The 21,789-nt window shown below is 39.5% G+C and overlaps 1 protein-coding gene across 3 annotated transcripts in view; it reads left to right on the forward strand.

The window, feature by feature from the left end:
• Positions 1 to 21,789, forward strand: part of PID1 (phosphotyrosine interaction domain containing 1) — a 261,999-nt gene that overhangs the window by 118,976 nt on the left and 121,234 nt on the right. For all 3 annotated transcript variants that reach the window (XM_017863097.1, XM_017863098.1, XM_017863096.1), the window contains one exon: positions 2,470 to 2,616. In XM_017863097.1, coding sequence (XP_017718586.1) covers positions 2,470 to 2,616 — 147 coding nt within the window. The remainder of the gene's footprint in view (positions 1 to 2,469; positions 2,617 to 21,789) is intronic.

The following is a 21,789-nucleotide window of genomic DNA, read 5'->3' on the forward strand; positions in this document are numbered from 1 at the left end:
GTGGTCTATCAATTTTGTTGATCTTTTAAAAAAACTAGCTCCTGGATTCATTGATTTTTTGGAGGGTTTTTTATGTCTCCATCTCCTTCAGTTCCGCTGTGATCTTAGTTATTTCTTGCCTTCTGCTAGCTTTTGAATGTGTTTGCTCTTGCCTTTTTGTTCTTTAAATTGTGGTGTTAGGGTGTCAATTTTAGATCTTTTCTGCTTTCTCTTGTGGGCATTTAGTGCTATAAATTTCCCTCTACACACTGCTTTAAATGTGTCGCAGAGATTCTGGTATGTTGTATCTTTGTTCTCATTGGTTTCAAAGAACATCTTTATTTCTGCCTTCATTTCGTTACGTACCCAGTAGTCATTCAGGAGCAGGTTGTTCAGTTTCCATGTAGTTGAGTGGTTTTGATTGAGTTTCTTAGTCCTGAGTTCTAGTTTGATTGCACTGTGGTCTTTCCCTCACCACTTTGCCTTCATCTTATGGATGAGTAAGGAAGGACTGAAAGGAAAAGGAATTGTGTCTGCCCCACCTTTCCCTTTCCTTCTGTGTCATCATTTCAACGTAGGTGGTTGCCTTTATAGAGGGAAGTAATACAAGTGGGAAAGGATGTGATAGGATTCCATGATCATTCCTGTTTCTTAGAACAAGGCTAATTTCTTTCTAAACTTGAAGCAAGTTCTGGTTCCAAGGCATGGCCTCTTGGGGCTGTGCATGCCTCTTCTTATTTAAGTCATAGGCTTAAATACTTACCTTGTACTCACTTTGACTCTTGCTAAATTCCTACATGTCATGAGTTCAACAGAATTCTGTCTTTATGGGGCATGACTAATGCTCTGTGAAGGTGGGTGGTAAGGATGGGGGATGCACACACTGTATGTTTCTTATCCACTCACATCTGTGCTCCACTGTCCCATCAGACTTCCCTTACAGAACAGAAGTTCAAACTAAATTTATTAAGACTTTCTATTTTTTTCTTTTCTTTCTTTTTTTTTTTTTTTTTTTTTTTTTTGAGATGGAGTCTTGCTCTTATCACCCAGGCTGGATTGCAGTGGTGCAGTCTCGGCTTACTGCAACCTCCACCTCCCAGGTTCAAGTGATTCTCCTGCTATAGCTTCCCAGGTCGCTGGGATTACAGGTGCTCACCATCACACCCAGCTACTTTTTGTATTTTTAGTAGAGATGGGGTTTCCCCAGGTTGGCCAGACTAGTCTTGAACTCCTGACCTCACGTCATCCCCTTTCCTTGGCCTCCCACTTTCAAGATGGAGACATTAAGCCAAAGACATTCAACCAAGCATGGAGTCCTTCTGAGTGTGAGGTCCTACTAAGCACAGGCTGCAAGCACATGGAGCCAGGCATGTGCCTGTGTTTGTGTGTGTATATGTATGCTGGCTGCTTTATATTTTGATGAGGAAGGGCTGTCTCATGAGGTGACATTTGATCAGAGACCTCAAGGAGGCGAGGAAGCAAGACTTGCAGATACCTAGGACAGGAGCAACAGGATCAGGGGTCCTAAGGCACAGGTGTCTTTGGCTTATTCTCAGAATAGTAAGAAGGACACTGTGCCTGGACCCCTACTTGAGAGGATGGGGATGGGGGATGAAATCAGAGAGGCAGTAGGTCCCTGAATCATGTGTGGTCTCAAAGGCCAAGGTAAGAACTTGGAATTTTTCCATGAGGAGATGGGAAGACATAGGGTTTGAGCAGAGGTGGCATGGCACAGTTAGATTTTAGATGGATCTCTCTGGTGACCGTGTGGCAAATCTCTGTATAGGGACAAAGTGGGAAGTGATGGGAACAGTTTGGATGTCATTATCATAGACCAAGAAAAGGTGGTCTTAGACTGGGTGGTATGGATAGCAGTAATTGAATCCGGTTGGATTCTGAGCGTCTTTCACAACAAGAGCCAACAGAAGTTGCATATGAAATGAATATTTACCTAGGGTCCTGGCCTGAGGCAGCACATAAAAATGGTCTAGCACAAAGTAGTGAATTTTCTAAGATTCTACAGCATGAATGAGCTTGGGAAGGCAGAGAACAGAAGTCTTGTGTACTTTTTCATCTGTTCTCCTTCTACAATGTCTTGACTTTTCCCAAATTAACCCCTGTAACATCCTCTTCCAAACATCTTGTGTATCTGAATCTACACGGATTCTATTGCCACAATTTCATCTGTATACAGTACCATGGAAGAGCTTCTCAGAACATAATGTCCTGGGTGAGGTGACTTTACCACTAAGTCAAGTTTCTGCGGACTCTGCTTAGGGATTGACTGTCTCCACAGTTTCATTTGAGTGACGTCCTGACGTCCTGAGAAGACACAGTTCCCCCTCCTCTGTTTTACTAAGTATCTCTTCACTTCCTGTAATAGAATAGAGTCAGTAAAACAAACAAGTTGCTATTGGGTTTAATGTACAATTGCAGGACATATAAGTCTAAGTGATTAAACTACATGTGGCTTATTTTTCTTCTTTTCAGCACTTTCAGACCATGCTGAAGTCTAAATTGAATGTCCTAACACTGAAAAAGGAACCTCTCCCAGCGGTCATCTTCCATGAACCAGAGGCTATTGAGCTGTGCACGACCACACCGCTGATGAAGACAAGGACTCACAGTGGCTGCAAGGTACGGGGCACGTGGTCAGCAGGGGTTCTCTTGGTGAGAGAGCCTCAAGGATGTGTGGGCTTGAGACTTGTATATCACAATGGTAATCATTTTTAAGAATGAAAACATAAAATAACCAACAAAATAAACTCACGAATGAAGGTAGACTGAATTCATATCCTGTTTTATTTTTCTTAATGACATAACACTACCACTTTTGGAACCCGTTAAAGACCTGGGTTTTAGTATTTGTGAATAAAATTGTATTCTCTTTGTGATTTCTGTAGCTCTGTGGAACTTTGGAGTTCACAAGAAAAGTTTAGTTCTTAATGATAATTCTTCCCTTTGTTCTTTCAATCTGAATAAAACATATCTTAAAGAATGGAAAAAAAAAAGACACACAAAATCAAGTTTTCTAACAGTTATACTCTCCAAATCCTTTAGGGATAATTTTGCATTTTTGCTTTGCTTCAGTTCTCAAAATTTATACTAATATTCATGGCCCAGAATCCAGAAAAAGCATTTTTCATTTATGCAAACTTTAATGCCAACATGGAAACAAAACTAGAATATAATTTTGGTAAGCTTTGGATTTTTTCTCACATAATATTCTCTTTTGCTTGAGTTGATGAATATCGTAATCAATTTAGAGATCACAAAGAATATGTTTTATCATCAGAAATTTGTTTTGAGTAGTGGAAATAAACTAAGGTACAAGGAAAATGCATTTATATATGGATTTCTTTCATAACTTTGTAGAGACACTCCTTTCCTTGTTGCTTTCCTTATTGCTTTCGAGATACACTCCTTTTCCTTATTACTTAGTGTTAAGGAATCAGTTCTCGCATAGCTGTGGTCAGGTTGGCGTCTACAGCAATCTTGGGTGATGGTGGTATGCACAAAACCTCACCCACATTCATTCATTCCACACATATTCATTGGGTGCTCACTGTCTGACTGGCACAGAGTCACAGTGTGGGCAAAACCCACCAGCATCTTTGTGGGATTTAACTGCTAGCTGGGGGGCATGGGAGGAGAAAATCTAGGTAAACAAGCATGATTAGCGAGAGATCCAATTTGTGAAGAACTTGCAGGAGAATCTTTCAGGCAAAAGAATAGGGCATACTAATTCTATGAGGTGGGTGGTCTTGGTATGTTTGGGAACAGCAGGGAATGGGCCAGTATACCTGAGAAATTGAGAAAGTCATGATGAGTGGTGGCGCTGGGTGGGGAAAGAGTCTTGAAGTCATGGTGAGTTTAGGTTTCATTCTAATTACGATGGGGGGTGGAATCATCGGTGGGATAAGGGAAGTGAGCTATGTGACTCATTTTAAAGTGATTTTAAATGGTAATTCTGATAAGGTGACTTTCCAGCTTCCCAAGAGCTATTGTCAGTGGCTCTGCCTTAACAGGAGAGAGTGAATCAACAGAACTGGCGTTAGGTTCATTGCATTTAATGCTTTTGGTGAATTGGTGATAGAAGGGAATTATAAAAGTACTCATTAAATTTGAAAGTGATCTGATATCAAATTCGTTATACATTCTTCAGAAGATTTATTAATGCTATTTTGATTTCTGTTCCTATGAGGGAAGATGGTGCCTCAAAGCAAGATGAAATCAGTAGGGACAAGTATATGGAGGAGAATTAAGTGTGATAAAGCCTATAAAGTACGTTTAAAATGGGAAGAGCACAAACCACGCAGTTTTAAAATAAAAATACCTAGCAATCTGACAATCTAATTTAGATATTAAATAAATGTGTGTGTGTTTGTAAGCGAGAGAAAAATATTTGCTAGAATAAAACCATCATTTTCTGAAAAGGATTATAGGGTTCATGTCTCATGGACTAATTTTTTCTGTGTACTGCCTTAGGTTGTGCGCATTTATTTTACTTTTAAAAGGACGTTGAAAAAAAAAAATAGTAGGAATTCAGAAGAGGGTGCCAAAGAGGGCAAGGGTTGCTTGTGCTGGCCTCGGTATGTGTGGCTCGCTAGACAAAGGAAATCGGCAATGATTTCATTTGGACACCAGGAAGAACTTCTGCATTCAAGGAGGAAAACACATTCCACTCAACTATAAAAAATTTATGGACTCTCCATCCCTAGAAACCTTGAAGAGGCGATTCCAGGCATAGATAATCATAACCCTGGAGTCAGGAATCTGGGCCAACACCTCTTGAGGGCTTTTCCAGCATTATTGTTCTATCTGAAGGAAGAAAACCTGCAAGGCGTAATTCTCCAAATTGTGTACTATCAACAGAATACACTTAAGTTTTAACTGGAAATGGACTGCTGTTGTATTCTTTAATTCTCAAGGACAGTGTCACTTTTGTGTTCTGAGTTTTGTTAAAAAAAATTATCTATTTGAACCTTGAAATTTTGGTTTAAAATCCTTTTAGATCTTCCCCAGTTTTTTCTGATCATCTTCAAGAACAAAGTCCAGTGTTTCCTCTCTGATTCTTGCAAGTAACTTAGCTCACAAGATGCCAGCTGCAGAAGGAACGCTCTTTCGGGCTCACGCCTCCCAGGAATAATGAACACAATGTAGCCCAGGCCCAGCTGCAGGGCCAGCTCACGGGACCCTCGGCCTTCACACAGTAGTTGCTCTTTTTTCCTAATAGCTCTTATAACTTTGGGTTTGGGGAGGGAAAGAGGTAGGAGGAAGCAAAGGAAAGGGGAGTTGGAAATGGGTTATGGCGAGCACCATTGAGACCCTCGCTCATCTCAGATTTCCCATTTTCCACTGATCTGTATTCTCCGTGGGTGCTGACGGGAGTGCCTTGCTAGGCTATTCATGTTTCGGGCAGCTGGGTCTTTGTGTGTTCTCCTCTATTGCAGCCACTTTTTTTTTTTTTTTCCTGGAGTAGAGTTATTTAACTGTACAACCCACGGTAGTGCATTAGGACTCTTGTTGGAGCTGTTTGGAGAATCAGACGCTGTGTGTGATTTTGCTGCAGCAATCCTGGCTTGTCACACCTTTCTCCTCCTATCTAGCAAGATGGAATCCTAGGTGGCTTCAGCTTGTTAGCAAACATTTATTGAATTAATAGTCATTGAAAACCTACTGTGTACATGGTTTTGTGGAAAAAGGAATAAAAATAGGTATTGTGGGGGACGCAATGTATAACCAAATAGAAGGAATAAGACAAGTGCCCAAATAAATAAATCACAAGTACTTCTGAAACTTGTGTGAGTATCAGAATCCCCTGGCAAGCAAACTCCTGTACCTTCCTCCCAGAGATTTTGACTCAGACGCTCGGCTTGGTGGGGAACAGGAGCCTGCACTTTCAATTATACCATGTAATTTACATGAAGGCAAACCATGTTTGGAGGTTGAAGTTCTGAGCTGCAGAGTAATGTGACAAGAGCAATGTAAGTGACATGAACAGACACGTAACCTGGGAGGTGGGGAGTGGGATGGAAAATGGGATTTGGTGGATTTGCTATTGCAGTCCAGAAAGCTGGCTTCTAAGGGAGACCTGGGCTCTGGAATTACTGGATCAGGTGTCAGCACTGTGTGTGCCGCCTTATCCTCCAGCAGGAGTTGCCCTCCTTTGCATTGAGACTTGCAGCTCCATTCACTGAAGTTCTCAAAGCCTTCACAAAATACTGATAATAATGATGACCATAGTAATAAAAATCGAAATAGAAGTCTTAATAATACAGAACTGACACTAAAGAACACGTGTTGATTAATGCATTAAACAGTCATCTATGCACTTTTCTTGTCATAGAGCCATTTCATCCTCATGGCAACCCAACGGTTTAAGTGCCAGGTGTAGCCCCGTTTCACAGATGAACTAGTTGAGGCATAGAGAAGTTCATCTCAGTGGCCCAGGGTCCCTCGTTAGTAACTAGCAGAGCCCGGATTTGAGCTGCAGCATTCTGACTCCACAGCCTGTGCTCCCCGCACCGGATTCCACTGCCACTGAGTGGGTTCCATGTCTATCCACAGGTGTCTCTCGAAACAGGTGAGCCAGTTGTGTCATGTGATTTTGAGCAAGCTGTTTCTTTTCTGAAGGGCTTCTGCTTTTGCACCTTTCATAGGTCAATGTCAGGATCTCATGGACATTATAAAACATTTAAAAAAGAATTTAAGGGCTAGTTGATTTGGCAGGTGAGTTGTTACACACTCGTTGGTGGATTCTGAGTTTCGTGTCTACCAACCCATCCTGCTGTCTTTCTTCCAAACGTCCAAGGCTGGAGGATTTACCTTGTTTAATTGGATTGGAATTTTATCTTTTCTTACAGAAACCAGAAAGCATAAGGAAAATACTAAAAATATCATATAATTTTACCCAGATATACCACACAGATTCTCAAATTTAGTTTTCTTAAAAAAAAGGCAATCTACAATAAAGTCATATGCCTTGTAAAAATTGTATGTGTAGATATATAACCAATGCAAAATGCCCACTGAGTTCCTATATGGCCACGTGGATGCTGTACAATACCCATTCCACAGTGCTTATACTGTTAAAGCAAAATAGCAGCAATGTTGTCACAAACAAACTGATGCATAATTGGGGATTTAGCACATAACATATGTCTTTTATTTAAAATGTTTTATAAAGTTTGTGATTGCTGCTAATTTCTGAGCATGAGAATTTCTCTGAGTTGCAAAAGGGAAGTAACCCAGAAGAGAAATACCAAGGGGAGGCGTGTGTGTAGGAACAGGAAAAGCAGGATCATTAGCAGTTGTTGACATGGGTCTCCTGTTTGGGACTGAATCTATCTGCCTTGATTGGGAGAGTCCCTGGCTGTCTTTCCACTACATCCTTTTCATCTGGCTGGTCGGGCCAGCGTCTGAGGTCAGCCCTGAGGGTTGGCTTCAGGAGGACACTTCTCTTGGCCCCCAAGGCAACCTTGGATGTCAGTGGTGAACAGGCTAATTTAGCATGACCTCTTTTCTTTTCTTTTCTTTTCCTTTCTTTTCTTCTCTTCTCTTCTCCTTTCTTCTCTTCTCTTTTCTTTCTTTTCTTTACTTCTTTGTTTCTATCTCTCTCTTTTCTTTTTTTTTTTTTTGTTTTTTGAGTCTCTGTTTGTCAGGCTGGAGTGCAGTGGTGTGATCTCAGTGCACTGCAATCTTTCCACCTCCCAGGTTCAAGCGATTCTTCTGCCTCAGCCTCCTGAGTAGCTTAAATTGGAGGCATCTGCCACCAGGCCCGGCTAATTTTTGTATTTTTAGTAGGAGTTTTCACCTTGTTGGCCAGGCTGGTCTTGCACTCCTGACCTCAAGTGATCCACCCGCCTTGGCCTCCCAAAGTGCTGAGATTGTAGACATGAGCCACCACCCAGCCAGAATGAGATATTTCTTTGTGCTCCCTTCCTTTCTGTTCCCTCCCATCTTAGGCTGAGGGCGTCCATGTCTTGATTCTGTAGCCTATCCAGCAGTGCTTGTTCCGTCGTCCTTTACCTAGTGTCCCACCAGCCCTTTGCCTAGGCCTGTGCTCACCATGTGCTTGGCCCCATGTACCCAAATCTTGCCTCCTCCTGAGTGAGGCACTTGGCCTGGCTTGATGTGAAGCCCCATGTAAAGGCACTACTGATATCTTCCCATTTGTGAGGGTAACTGTCGAACAAACTAGTTTCCAGGAAGGAGTTAATGATGTGTAAACCATAACAATTTTTAGATTGCCTTTTTTGAGATTCCCTGCATTCAGGTATAACAGTAGTAGTCCCTTAGCTCTCAGGAAGGAAGAGATTGATTACAGTTTCATGGAACGGAGAGGAGATGTTTCTGAGCTGAAGGCTTCACAGGTAACCCTCAAATACTACCATGAGTGCTTGTGTAAAATGGCCAGTCTGAGAAGTGAATTCCAGTAATCCAACTTATCTCATGATGTGGACTCTTGATTTGAATGTAAGTGTATTTGAAATTAGCGTCACGTGTATCTGATTTCTACACCTAAATCTTTGGGTTCCGTTGATCAATTATGTATTTAACTTGAAATAAAGTCATGTTTTCTCATTTTTTTCTCATTTTAGACAAAGGGCCATTTTTTACTCCTTAACACAAATGAAAATGTTGGTTTTATTGTGTGACCATCCTGATCACATGCGTCTCTATAGCTCTTTCTTGGATTTTGGGCATTTATTGAATCCTATTATGCCAATTATACAGACTTTGTTTTTGCAAGGTAAGTTTCTGACTTCAATGTCAAGACAGAGTACATGTATATATAATATATGTAATATATTATATATATATATAATTAGATTCAAGCCTGTGATTTCCATTGATTGTTTTAATCTAAATTCAGAGTGATCGATATTTATTTTCTCTTTATACTTTCTTACACTTTCCTGTAAACAAATCAAAACATTCACTTCTGCTTGTCTCCTCAAATGCAAGTTGTTTCAGAGACAAGCTTTTATTTTTCTGCAATTTTTACTCTTTGTAGACTTGTAAAAATTTTTTCCTCTCTCCCTCCCTTCCTTCTTCCATCCCTCCTTTCCTCCCTCCCTCCCTTCCTCCTTTTTTTCCTTTCTCCCCTTTTATCCTCCTTCTCTCTCTCCCTTCCTCCTTTTCTACTTTTCTTTCTTTCTACATGCACAAGAATTTATTGCACATTGTCAAGATTATTCACTCGCATACAGACATCTACCTGCCTCTGATACTTAAGGACCAAGGAGCGAGCAGAATCAATGGAAAAGGAAGCTTTTGAAAACCGGAGGAATCTCCCTGTCCCCAGCAGGCACTTAAGCCACCCTCAGCCTTGCCCCTCCCTCTCCACCCTGTCCAGTGCCCATTCTCCTAACCTCCTTGTTCCAGTCTTAGAGGAGTCAGGAGAGAAAGTAGAGATGGCTTCAGGGGTAACTGAAGCCTCCATCTATTGTTTGAGTGTTGATCTTTAAATATATGTTCAAATACAGACTCCTTATGCTACTGCTAGTGTACCTAGAGGTTTTAATGTAAACTTCTTGGCCACAGGTCCAAACTTAGAACTTTGAATTCTATACTTTGATTTTTTCCACTGACAGCCATGGTGGCTTTGGCAAAGCTCTTTATCCTTTGTGACCTCACTTTTGTTATTTGTTGACTAAAGTCTTTTCATACTAGGAATTAAAACTTCTCAGCTGATACAGGTGTTTGGAGTGAAGATTATAATTTTGCCTGATTTCTCTAGTTTGCCACATAGAATTGACCCTAACTTAACGCTTGTTGAGTTGGATGACAGACTTGTTTATGGGGTCACTCTTAAGATTGGTGGGTGCAGTAGAGCTGTTGTCCCATGGAGGGATTCTCTGGAGATCCCTGAAAGCTTCAAACTACTTATTTCCAGGTGCCCCATACTGTGAGGGTCAGTAAATCCTTGTCCTTTTACTTTAGAGAGTCAGATTTGACATTAAAGCCTAACTTTTGGGCAAATGACAAAGATTGTAATTTTCTTACTGACAAAATTAGTCTACCTCTTGATTTTAAAAACTCCTGGGATTATAAGTTATGCTGCTATAAAGAGACATATGCACACCATATGTGTTGATTGCCGGCAACACTATTCACAATAGCAAGGAGAGCATTGGAATCAACCCAGATGTCCATCAATGGGACAGACTGGACTTGGAAGGAAAATGCTGGCCACGGTCACCCAGTGGAATACTAGCGCCATAAAAGAAAAATAGAAAAAATCGGGATTCTGTCCTTGTATGGGCATGGATTGCTGCTGGTATAATCCATCTTCTGGCATGCCAAGCTTACTAAGATGATCTAAAAGAGCCAAACTGTGTCTTTCTTGGTGAGGTAGTGTTGGAATTGACAATGGAGTCACTTGGACGGACAGGACGGGTCTCATGTATCAGTGTGGGGCCGGGATTAGGGGGGAGGGGGAGCGGTTTTAGGGATAATACCTAATGCCAAATGACGATCAATTTAATGGGGTTGCGGCCCACCGAACGATGGCACATGCTGACGTACTGTAACAAACTGCCGATGTTCCTTGTGCACATGTACCCTAGAAACAAAAAAAAAAAAAAGAAAAAACCTCCTGGGAGATCAGCAAAGATTCATTAGTGAAAAAAATGAGAAAACCATCTAAGCTTAAATGTGTGAAAAAGATAATATGCAATTTTTGTTCAGCAATACTATGAAAATATGCAGTCATTAAAATTTTGTTGTAGAAATTATATTGGTATGGAAAATATTTATAATGTATTAAGTATATAAAAGTTGATTATACATGTTATTAGTATCCATTTTATACAATAATGTAAAATAAAATAATTATATATCGACATTCATAATAGAATGCTGGACAGATATACTAAAATATGAACAGAAGTAATCTCTGAATAATAAAACTGGGGATAAACTTTTGATTTTCCTACTTTTTTGCTTATTTGCATTATCTAAATTTTTAACACTGAAGAAAACATGTATTTGGATGTTATAAGTTTGTCTGGAAAGTTTATAGGAAACTCCATTCTAAATGGAACATTTTGGAAAAAAGCTCCAAGTCAGTGACTTAGACATTTGTTTCTTCTTTGTGCCCAAATCAGAATTTCATAAGTGTCAGGGAAAGTGACGTTTTTCCATTTAACTTGTGATTTGTCTGGTGTCAGATTTGTCTCATGTGCTCAGCATAGTAATTGTGAAGCTACTCAAACACATTTGAAAGAATAACATACTGGTTTGCTGAAGGCTCCTTCCTGGCAAAATTAGTGGCTTAAAACAACAGAAATTTACTCTCTCATAGAGCTAGAGGCTGGAGGCCACAATGAGCGTCATGGGACAGAAATCCAGGTGTCAGCAGGGTCATGCTCCTGGAGGCTCTAGGGAGACAATCCATTCTTTGCCTCCTGCAGTTTAGGAGGCTGCAGGCATTCCTTGGCTTGTGGGTACATCATGGCAATCTCTGCATGGTGGTCACGTTACCTTCTCTTCTGTCTATCAAACCTCCCTCTGCTTTCCTTTCTTATAAGGACACTTGTGAATGGACTTAGTGCCCGTTGGATAATCCAGTTATCTATCTATCTTAGGATCCTTCATTTTATCAAATCTGCAGAAAGGCTTTTTCTTTGTAAGGTAACATTTATAGGTTCCAGGAGTTAGGGTGTAATGTCTTTGGGTGGCTATTATTCACCCTACTACAGATGGTTCTCTTATAATTGGGGAATTGTAAAAATGTAAAAATTACACACACACACACACGCGCGCACACAATGTTCATAGTTCATCTTTGTTTTTTTTTAATTTTACTTTAAGTTCTGGGATACATGTGCAGAATGTGCAGCTTTGTTATATAGGTATACATGTGCCATGGTGGTTTGCTGTACGTATCAACCTGTCATCTAGGTTTTAAGCCCTACATCCATTAGGTATTTGTCCTAATGATCTCCCTCCCCTTGCCCCTGACACCCCGACAGGCCCTGGGGTATGTTGTTCCCCTCCCTGTGTCCATGTGTTCTCACTGTTCAACTCCCACTTATGAGTGAGAACATGTGATGTTTGGTTTTCTGTTTGCAGCACTATTTACAATAGCCAAGACTTGGAAACAATCCAAATGCCCATCAATGATAGACTGGATAAAGAAAATGTGTCACATACACACCATGGAATACTATGCAGCCATAAAAAAGAATGAGTTCATGTCCTTTGCAGGGACATGGATGAAGCTGGAAGCCATCATTCTCAGTTCATCAGTTTTTTAGGTTATGTTTATTTTTTCTTAAGCCTAAGAAAATTATTTTCTTGGAATTCAGAAAGCTACTAAAAAATTGAAAAATGAAGAAATTTGCTCTGTAAAGTTAGCATCTTACTCATATGTTGAGCCAAATTCATTTTGTAATCACAATTTCTGAAAGAGAAGAGATACCTTAACATATTATATAGAATATAGGTTTTTGCACAAACCCTGTGTTTTTTTTTAACCTGTTCTACACAGGTTTTGTACTACAAATGTGAACATTTATAGTTTGCTATTTTCCAATATAGTGGGCACATCAAACAGTGTTTGTAAAAGATTCACGGTGCTGTCACAAGGACAGTGAATAGATACTTTTCTCCTCATTTTGAGTAAAGCTTTGAGCAGAAGTTTGAAAATGATGTGGGAAATATGAGTATAATATGCATGTCTGAGAGAAGTACCTTGTTATGCAGTTATTCTCCCCTTATGATTTCCTGTTTAGAGAGTTTGTCTTTGAAATAATTTGTTGGTTTAGTTCTGAAAATTTAGTTTAATTATTATCTGAATTTAGGGTTTGTTTATTATAGAAAAAAAGTTAACTATTCCACATCTTTTTCTGGGTTGGTTTTGTGGATAAACTATATTTCCACTGCGGTAGACTTCATTTGTTAGCCAACCATAGAAACACCCCACAGAAAACCAATTAAGTTGATAGAAATTCATTAATAATGTACCTTATGGTTTCCAGCAGAGATTGTCTAACTTCTTAGAGACTCTCCAAAGATTATAATAACTTCAAAACTAAAATCTAGTTTATACAAATATAATACTTAAATATAAGAAGTTAACTTTTAAAATACTGTCTCGAGTATATATATTCAGCATTCGTTATGTCATTCTTACTTTCAATGTTCCATTCACCTTTTGCATTAGAGGAATCTGTACTGAGGGAACCAAATGTGAGAACAAGTTTACCTGCTACTCCAAGGGTAATTTTCTGTTTATTAAATGAAAGAAAAGATGCTTTAGGTACAAAAGCATTAAACAATATAGATGGTGAGTGAAATCTGATATAAACCTGGACTTTCCTTGTAAGTGATTTTTTTCCCTTGAGTTTTAAATTTTATCAAAGCAATACTTGCAGAGATGAAAACATCAAATAACAGTGAAAAAACCTAAACATCAAATATTTTTTATTTTTTATTTTTTTGAGATGGAGTCTTGCTCTGTCGCCCAGGCTGGAGTGCAGTGGCGAGATCTCAGCTCACTGCAAGCTCCGCCTCCCGGGTTTACGCCATTCTCCTGCCTCAGCCTCCCACATAGCTGGGACTACAGGCGCCCGCCACCTCACCTGGCTAGTTTTTTTTTTTTTTGTATTTTAGTAGAGACGGGGTTTCACCGTGTTAGCCAGGATGGTCTCGATCTCCTGACCTCGTGATCCGCCCGTCTCGGCCTCCCAAAGTGCTGGGATTACAGGCTTGAGCCACCGCGTCTCTATCATCCCTTCTGCACACCTCAGTCCTGCTTGAAGAAGTGATAATAATTATTTATTTTTGGCAGTTTCTTCTTGTGTTTACGTTTATATATTCAAACACTACACTTTATCCCATTATGATAGATAATATTTTTTAGCTTTCTGTTCTGGTAGATGTTCATTTAGGCCCATAATGTCTATACTCACTCTCTTTCCTCCATTTTGCTAATACAGTTACTTCTGAAAGTTTAGTGAACTCAGTATCTGTGTGATAACTAAAGGACCCATCAGTGCAGCATAATTTTTATTTCCTTTATTGTTCAATTTAGAATATATATTATTTTTAGAATTGTATAGTTTTATATACACCTACACTTAATTTTCCACAAATGCTTTATCAAATTCGGCATATGACTATCAATACGTTCCCCAACTACCGGGTTATATGACATAGTGTATTCTTCTTCATCTCCTCCTGAGGATCTCACCCTGAGAGTTCCTTGTCCTCTTGTTCCTGAGTAGACTCTGTCTCTGGGTCAGCTGCACTCCTTCTATAAGTCAGGGACTTCTATCTGTTACTCTGCTGTGTTGGATACTCCTTTGTTTTCTTCCCCTTTTTAAGTTTACTCCTGTGTTATGCTGGAGCACATCTCCCAGAAGTAAACATTGTGTGCCTTTTATGTCTGAAAGTTTCTTTATTTTACTCTCACCTTTTCAAAAGTTTGGCTGGTATAGAAATTCAGATTGGAAATAATTTCTACTAAGCACTGTGAAGACACTACCCGTTGGCTTCTATGATCCCTTGTTACATTTCAGGAACCTGATCCCATTTGATTCAGATACTAGTATTCTTTTGTATGTGACTTTCCCCTCTGTATTAGTCCATTTTCACACTGCTGTAAGGAACTACCTGAGACTGGGTAATTTATAAGGACAAGGGGTTTAACTGACTCACAGTTCCACACAGCTGGGGAGGCCTCTGGAAACTTAACATCATGGCGGAAGGCGAAGGGGAAGCAAGGCACGTCTTACATAGCAGCAGGGGTTGGGGAAGTGCCACATTTATAGACCGTCAGGCCTTGTGAGAACTCACTATCACGAGAACAGTATGGGGAAAATGGCCCCTATGATTCAGTCACCTCCCACTAGCTCCCTCCCTTGACACATGGTGATTACAATTCAAGATGAGATTTGGGTGGGGACACAGTCAAACCATATCATCCCCCAAGCTTTGCAAGCTTTAGCGATCTTCTTTTTGCTCTCGGTCCTCTTTAATTTTATGGTTACGTGCCTTGGTGTGGATTTTCACCCACTTCATCCAGTTAAGGGTTGTGGGCCTCTTTAATTTGGAGAATCTTGTTTCTTAATAGTTCAGCAACCTTAAGGAAAATCCTGACTTGTCCTCCTAATTTGGGAACCATTTAAGAGATAAGGACAGATGATAAATGTAGATTAGGTCAAAATATCAGTTTTATAAAATTTGCTTAGTAGGTTTGGTATGTAGAGTCAGTGGGCTTTCTGAAACTTCCATATCTTGGTTAAAACCCTTGATATGTTACTTTCTTCTCTCCCATTCATTTTTTTCCTTTTTGTTTGCAACTTAACATTTTCCATTATGGTCAATTTAGTGAATTTTGAGAAGGAGAGGCGATACATATTGAAGGGCAATTTGCCATCTTTTCCCAGAAATCCTCTCTGGATTGTTAAATCCTCTCTAACTTGCTAATTTTAACCATTTGAACTTTCCTTTCTTGTGTCTTTATTTAAGATGAAGACAGTGACACTTAAGTTACTTTCAAGTTTAAAGAGATATTTATAAAGCACTTTGAACTTCTTTGTGGGAACAGTGTTATATAAATAAAATACTGCCATTCAAATTACAGCCCCCTCCGGTTTTGAATGTAGAGGTCAATGAACTATAGACAAAATGGTGACAAATAAGGTATGACATTTTTTGGTGACAAAAAATGGCAATAAATAATGCAGAGTCTTAAAAAGATCATAAAGTCTTCTTTTAAATATGAACAGGGATTTTTTTTCCATTACATCCCTGGGTATTTCAGCTCCTGACTATCCAGCTAGTAGAATATAAAAACCACTGTAACAACAGGTGCAGATGTGTTCCTTGGTGTGCCAGTTGTTCATTTTTTTGTTTTTAATGAAAATATTATACATTTGTTTCTTGGCAAGATAAATGATGTCTGGGCTTCTGTGCGTACTGAGTGCTCTAAATGAGACATTAGTCAGATTGGCATTTATGAGTCACCAGGCATCTTCAGAAGCCAAATCCAGGAATTATAAAATAATTTACTTAGGAAGTAATGAGGATAAATGAAATTCATCATCCTGGGAGCCAGGAAAGTTACGCTGTAAGCTAAAAATCCTACTGAAATTAGTTTCCCCCCACATTGATTGATTAATGCGTTCTCTTTAAGAGTTGTTTTCGTGACACTTATGAGCAGTGCTGGAATTCTCATGTTTCCACCTAGTATGCCTGCAATAAGTGTTAGAGCAGGAATGGTGCCATCCACTATTATGGAAACACTTTCCTATTAGTCTATTCATGGGATCGTGCAAAACAGGTGCTTACTTACCAGAGAGCTCATTCAGAGTCCACCTTGCTTGTGGATAAAAGTCCCTTTTCTTCTGTTCTCCCCTCTGTATTCTCCTTCCAGATTTCCTAAAGTCTTTTTACTTCTTGGCCCTTCCTTGCAGCCCCATCAAGGATCCTGGTCTATCAGGAAAAACTGGTTTGGAGGTAGAAGGACCTCCAGGGGAAGGGAGCTTCAGGATCCTCAGCATGAATCGTCAATAGGAGAAATTGACCTTAGTATTGAAGGTTAAAAAAGGAAGTTTTATGTTGTAAAAACCTGGTGTCTTCATAATTATTATGCCAACAGAACCCTGATTTCATTTCTTCTCCATAGCAAGGAGAAGTCCTTTCTCATCATCCGGAAGAGAAAGAGCAGGGAGGAAGAGAAGTCATCCTGCCACATATGTACTAGAGTCAGTCTGAGACAAAGAGAGTCGAAGGAAGGAAATGTGCAGACCTGTTAGGGCAATGAAAAAAAAATAGTTTATTTGTTCATGCTCAGTAAGATCCTCTACTAGGAACCCTACTCATTTTTTGTTTTTAAATTACAGACCCCTTTAAACAAAAGAAACACTACTGATAATTATAAATGTATTAATACATAGGCCAAATCTCTGTGATATTTACTAATTATTATGTGTGTACATACATATTTTTAGAGACAGCGTTTATTATGTCTTTTTAAAACAAATATAAAGTAGAGATGTTAGCATGAGCTACATTAGGAATAAACAATATTGTATGTATATCTTATTAATTATGATTGATTTCTCTTATAGTTAGTGTAGGCAAGGCTCTTCTTTAACAATAGTGGATATAAAACTGAATTTCACATGGCTTTGGTAGTTTTAATATTGTTTGACTGACTTCTTGTCAGATGCAATTGGATCATCAGTTTTCACCCCAGAATAAGGTAGAAAAGATCATATGCCAGGAGAAGGAATTACACCAGCTCTACCATTTTCTCGTTTGTGTGTGTGTGTGTGCACTCTTTGAATTACCCTAAATCTGTTATTTATTTGTAGAATGTCAGCTGGATTTTATTAAAACCAGATTTGTAATCCATAAATTCACTGCAGTGGGCAAATGTGAACTATAAAGCTCTGAGTGATCCTGCAGGTGAAGTGTCCCATCAACTCCTTTCCCACTGTAGGATGCCCACCCTCCCTTAGGATCCTTCTAATTCTGTATGTGACACTGATTATACGACAAATGGATTGGTGGAGGATGCCAGTGTCGGCCTGTGTATTAAGAATTAGTAATGCTGAAATTTGTTTCATATTTTTGAAGATAAGAATAACTATAAATAGAAATTTTAACATAATCTGTCCCCAACCTAGGCGATTCTATTACATACCTTCTGGGGCGTACGTAGCATACTTTGGGGATGAGGCCCTGGAGTACCATGCTAAGGACATGGAGGCTGCTTCTTGGCCTTGCAGAAAAGCATGCCAAGCTCATTCACGAATATCTGCTATTGTTTCAGGAGGAGAAAATGATAGACGAGTGTCAGATATTCTGATCAAGACCAAAATCCTCTCTTGGACCCATGTGGAGGGTGAGAAAACCTAGACCTATCAGGCCAAGTGATATTCTTAGCAAACAGGTGCAGGAGCAGAACTGGTATTTTTCTTTCTTCATTCTTGGGCCAGTCCTCCAGTGCTGAGACTGTTCCTCCTTACTATATCATGGGAGAGATAAGGAGAGAACTCGTCATCATTTGTGTGGACATTAAAGACATTAAAATGAAATATAACTCGTGTGACTTTGGCCACGGTCTGAGATTTATTAACAACTAGCAGCCAGTTATCATAGCCAAGATGGTTCATTAGCTAGGGCAGACTCTACATTTGTAGATCAAGATTTCTTTGTAGAAAGGAAAAGTGACTTTCTCAGTGCTGGGATATTTAGATTTAGTCTTTATTGTTTGTTGTGTGTGTGTGTGTGTGGTGTGTGAGTGTGTGTGTTTTCTCTGTTCAGTAGTTCACAGCTAGAAGAGTTCACATGTTCTTAGAGGATAAAGATGCTAAGATCAGCACTGTGTGAAATATGGAAAATCTTAGATTCCGTGGGTGGAGCAAAATGTATTTTCATTGTATTTGTAGGATAGATTCTTCATCTAGCTCATTAATCTGTAGTGGTTTGTCTTTAGGCTGCAGCATTTGACTCATTCATGATTGTGCCATCACTGTGAAGGAAGTGCCATTTGTGACACTGTATCCCTTTTTGTTTCTTTTAAGTGTAGCTAAAGACAGGTTAAATGCCCTGACTATGATGGCAAAGCAAAACTGAAAATACATGTATTCTAAGGGAGTGTTTGGTCAAGGGAAGCTTTCCTTCCTTCCTTCCTTCCTTCCTTCCTTCCTTCCTTCCTTCCTTCCTTCCTTCCTTCCTCTTTTTTTTTCTATGTATTTCTCTTTTCTTCAGTACCCCTTTTCTCTTACTTCTTTCTTCCCCTGTTCCATTATCGCTCTGTGCTCTTTTCCCCACCCGCTTTCTATTTTTTTCCTCCTTCTACACTCTTATGCCTCATCTGTCCAGCAAAAGCACTGATGGTCCTTTGATTTGATGGGTTTAATTAACTTGTCTAGCCCCAAACAAATCATTTCAGTCCAGGAAGTGAAATATACTAGCTGGGGATCTTTCTCCTATCATGGTGCCAGGCATGGGGTCCGTTTGCTAAAATTACGTGGACTCCCAAAGGAAAATTAGGTATGTTGGGAATGAAGAAGAGGGGGAATGAACACTGGAGAACCAAAAAATACTGCCTACAACAAATATGATCCTTTTGTTCTGAGGAGGGTTACATTATACCCCATGAGAACACAATGTAGAACATTAGACCTTGGGCCACTTGGTATCTTGTTTCTTTTCCAGGCTTGGTTCAGTGATCACCCAAATCAAATGGGTATTCTACTGAGTTCTAGAGGAAACGCAGGGACTTCTGCAAGATGCTTTTGATACCTATACTGAAGAGCAGGAATTTCAATCGGATTTTGGTGATGGACAGATAGAAGAGGGAAACTGCATGAGTTAAAATTCAGTATAATTTTTATAAGCACTGAGTGTTTTCAGAACACAGTTTTTACAGCAGATGTGCTAGCTTTTACACCTGGTGATGTGAATATCTTTGCTGTTTTCTTCCCCCTTCTGAGGGTCCAGGAGAAAGGGCAGGGGCTGCTTCCTGATTTGGCAGTGATGGCTGCATATCAGACAGTGGAGGCTGCAAATTTGCTGTCATTTATCGCCTAGGGATCCAGGAACTTGTTTGCCTTTCTCTAGGAATGTGGTTTCTCCATTCTACCAGCTAAGGGTCCAGTGTTTTCTGGGGAGCATAGTGTGAAGGGAATCTATACCCCTTTGTTTTAATCTGGCCCTCTTTGAACATCTGCACAAAGCAAAATCTTCACCTGTTCTACATAGGGAACTGTCGATGGGTTTATTTGTCATCTGCAAAGTCTCTCGTGCGTATTCCAGTTTTTCAAACAGAACAATGGGGAGTTCATTCAGCTTGCTTTCAATGGCCTTGATGTGTGTATGTTTAAAAATTAGCCAGGCAAAGTGCTTCATTTATAGAAAGCATAACTCTTAGTGCTGGTTTATGGAGCTTAAATTGCATGTATAATTGAGGCAGATGCATTTGACATAAATTCACCTATTCTGTGCACTTCTAAGTAGGAGAGTCTGCTTATCTTTATTGTTACTTTGTTTATTTTTGTGAGTCTTTCAGCACCTAGAGATTGATTTACTTTACAGTGCATTACCTGCCTTCAGGACTTTGTTCATTTCTTTGCCTTGATCCATGAGATATTTTATTTAAACCATTAGTATCTAATTGGAAACATCAGATTGAATTTAGTGTCCTTGATTTGAAATGTAGTCAATATTAAAAGCTAGTCCTCTGGTAAGAGATAAATGTCATCTTTACTGTGACAAATGAACTTAAATATGTTTTATGGTAAAGAGTGATAAAAGGATACGTAGGGATGCTCTATTTTCCACACTCAGGACCTCAAGCCCTTTTTGTTAAAACACACGTGTCACAATTAAGCTACTTACTCATACAAATGAGTGTAGCGTATTTGACAGAAATCATTCTATTCTCTCTGTTCTTTTGTTCTTGGGATCCTCTCAAATGTATTAAACAGAGCAGCTATTTATGAGGAATCAGAGAAGGGCATTCCTCAATGCAGTTTATTTTACTTGAAACTGATGATGTGTGCAGAGGTTTTCTGATTAAAGAAAATAGATCATGAACTTAATTTTATTAGTATTCTTAAATATATAAAACATACAAATAATCTCTCATCTTTTTTTGAATTTTTCCCTCATTATGATGAGCAAAGTAAAGCTTAGTAGTAGGAAACACGCCCTTACCTTAAGGGAGTTGGATTTTTCTGCTGCATAGACTTTAGTTTATGGCTCATTTCTCCAAGAGAAACATGTTTACCATAAGTAAACATTGGTAAGTATTGGCATAGAATATATGAACCTGCTACTTAGTATTCTCCATCAGTGCTGTTGTCCATTACTGCTGCGAATAGTTTTAAGTTAAAGGCGGACAGAGAATTTCAAGAGAAGATTTGTCTGAATTTTCTCAGGGGATGACATAGCACTAATAATTTCCTTTGTCAATTTGTGTCCCTGAGGTTCAGGATAACTAGTCAATAGATTTAAATCAAAGAGAGAAAGTGCCATTCCTTCATTGATTTTTAATGGAGGATAAACAGTTCATTATCCTTAATTCAGTAGAGAGCAGAAGAAGCTATTTTCATATGTAGGTAACTTGTTTAGAGGCATTAATATATGGCTAAGTTTGAGAGGAGGAAAATTGCATTTTTGTAACAATTATCTTTGTCTGGTAACCAGTGAAATACCAGAAAAACCCTGAGGTACCAGTTACATATTGTTGCATAAGAAATTACCTCAAAATTAATGGCTTAACACAGTAAACATTATCTCTCAGTTTCTGTGGTTCAGCAATCTGAGTTCAGGTTATCTGACCACCTCTGTCTCGGGGTGTCTCCTGAGGTTGCGGTCAAGCTGTTGGCTGGGGCAGTAGTCTTATCAGAAGGCTCAACTGAAGGACCCTCCATTTCTAACCTCGTTCAGGTGATTGTTGGTGGGACCTAATTCCTTTCAGGTTGTTGGACTGATGGTTTCAGCTTCTTGCTGCCTGTTGGCCAGAGATTTCTCGGTTCCTTACCACAGGAGCCTTTCCTGGAGCAACTCAAAACATGGCAGTTGGCTTTCATCTGAGCAAGCGAGACAGCAAGAGCGGGTGAGCAAGACAGGCAACAGAGTCTTTTGTAACCTACACTTGGAAGTGGCATCTTAGAAGCAAGTCATAACCAAATCCATCTTATACTCAAGGCAAGAGTAAAAAGTCGTGGATTTTAGGAGGTGAGCCACCCTAACATTGTCAGAAGCCGTCTCAGAAGCTGCCTATTATGTTTACTGACCACGTTTTCAGACCTCATTCCATTAATTAATCAACAGGCA

Source organism: Rhinopithecus bieti, unplaced genomic scaffold (assembly GCF_001698545.2).
Source record: "Rhinopithecus bieti isolate Rb0 unplaced genomic scaffold, ASM169854v2 scaffold_67750, whole genome shotgun sequence".
NCBI lineage: Eukaryota > Metazoa > Chordata > Mammalia > Primates > Cercopithecidae > Rhinopithecus > Rhinopithecus bieti.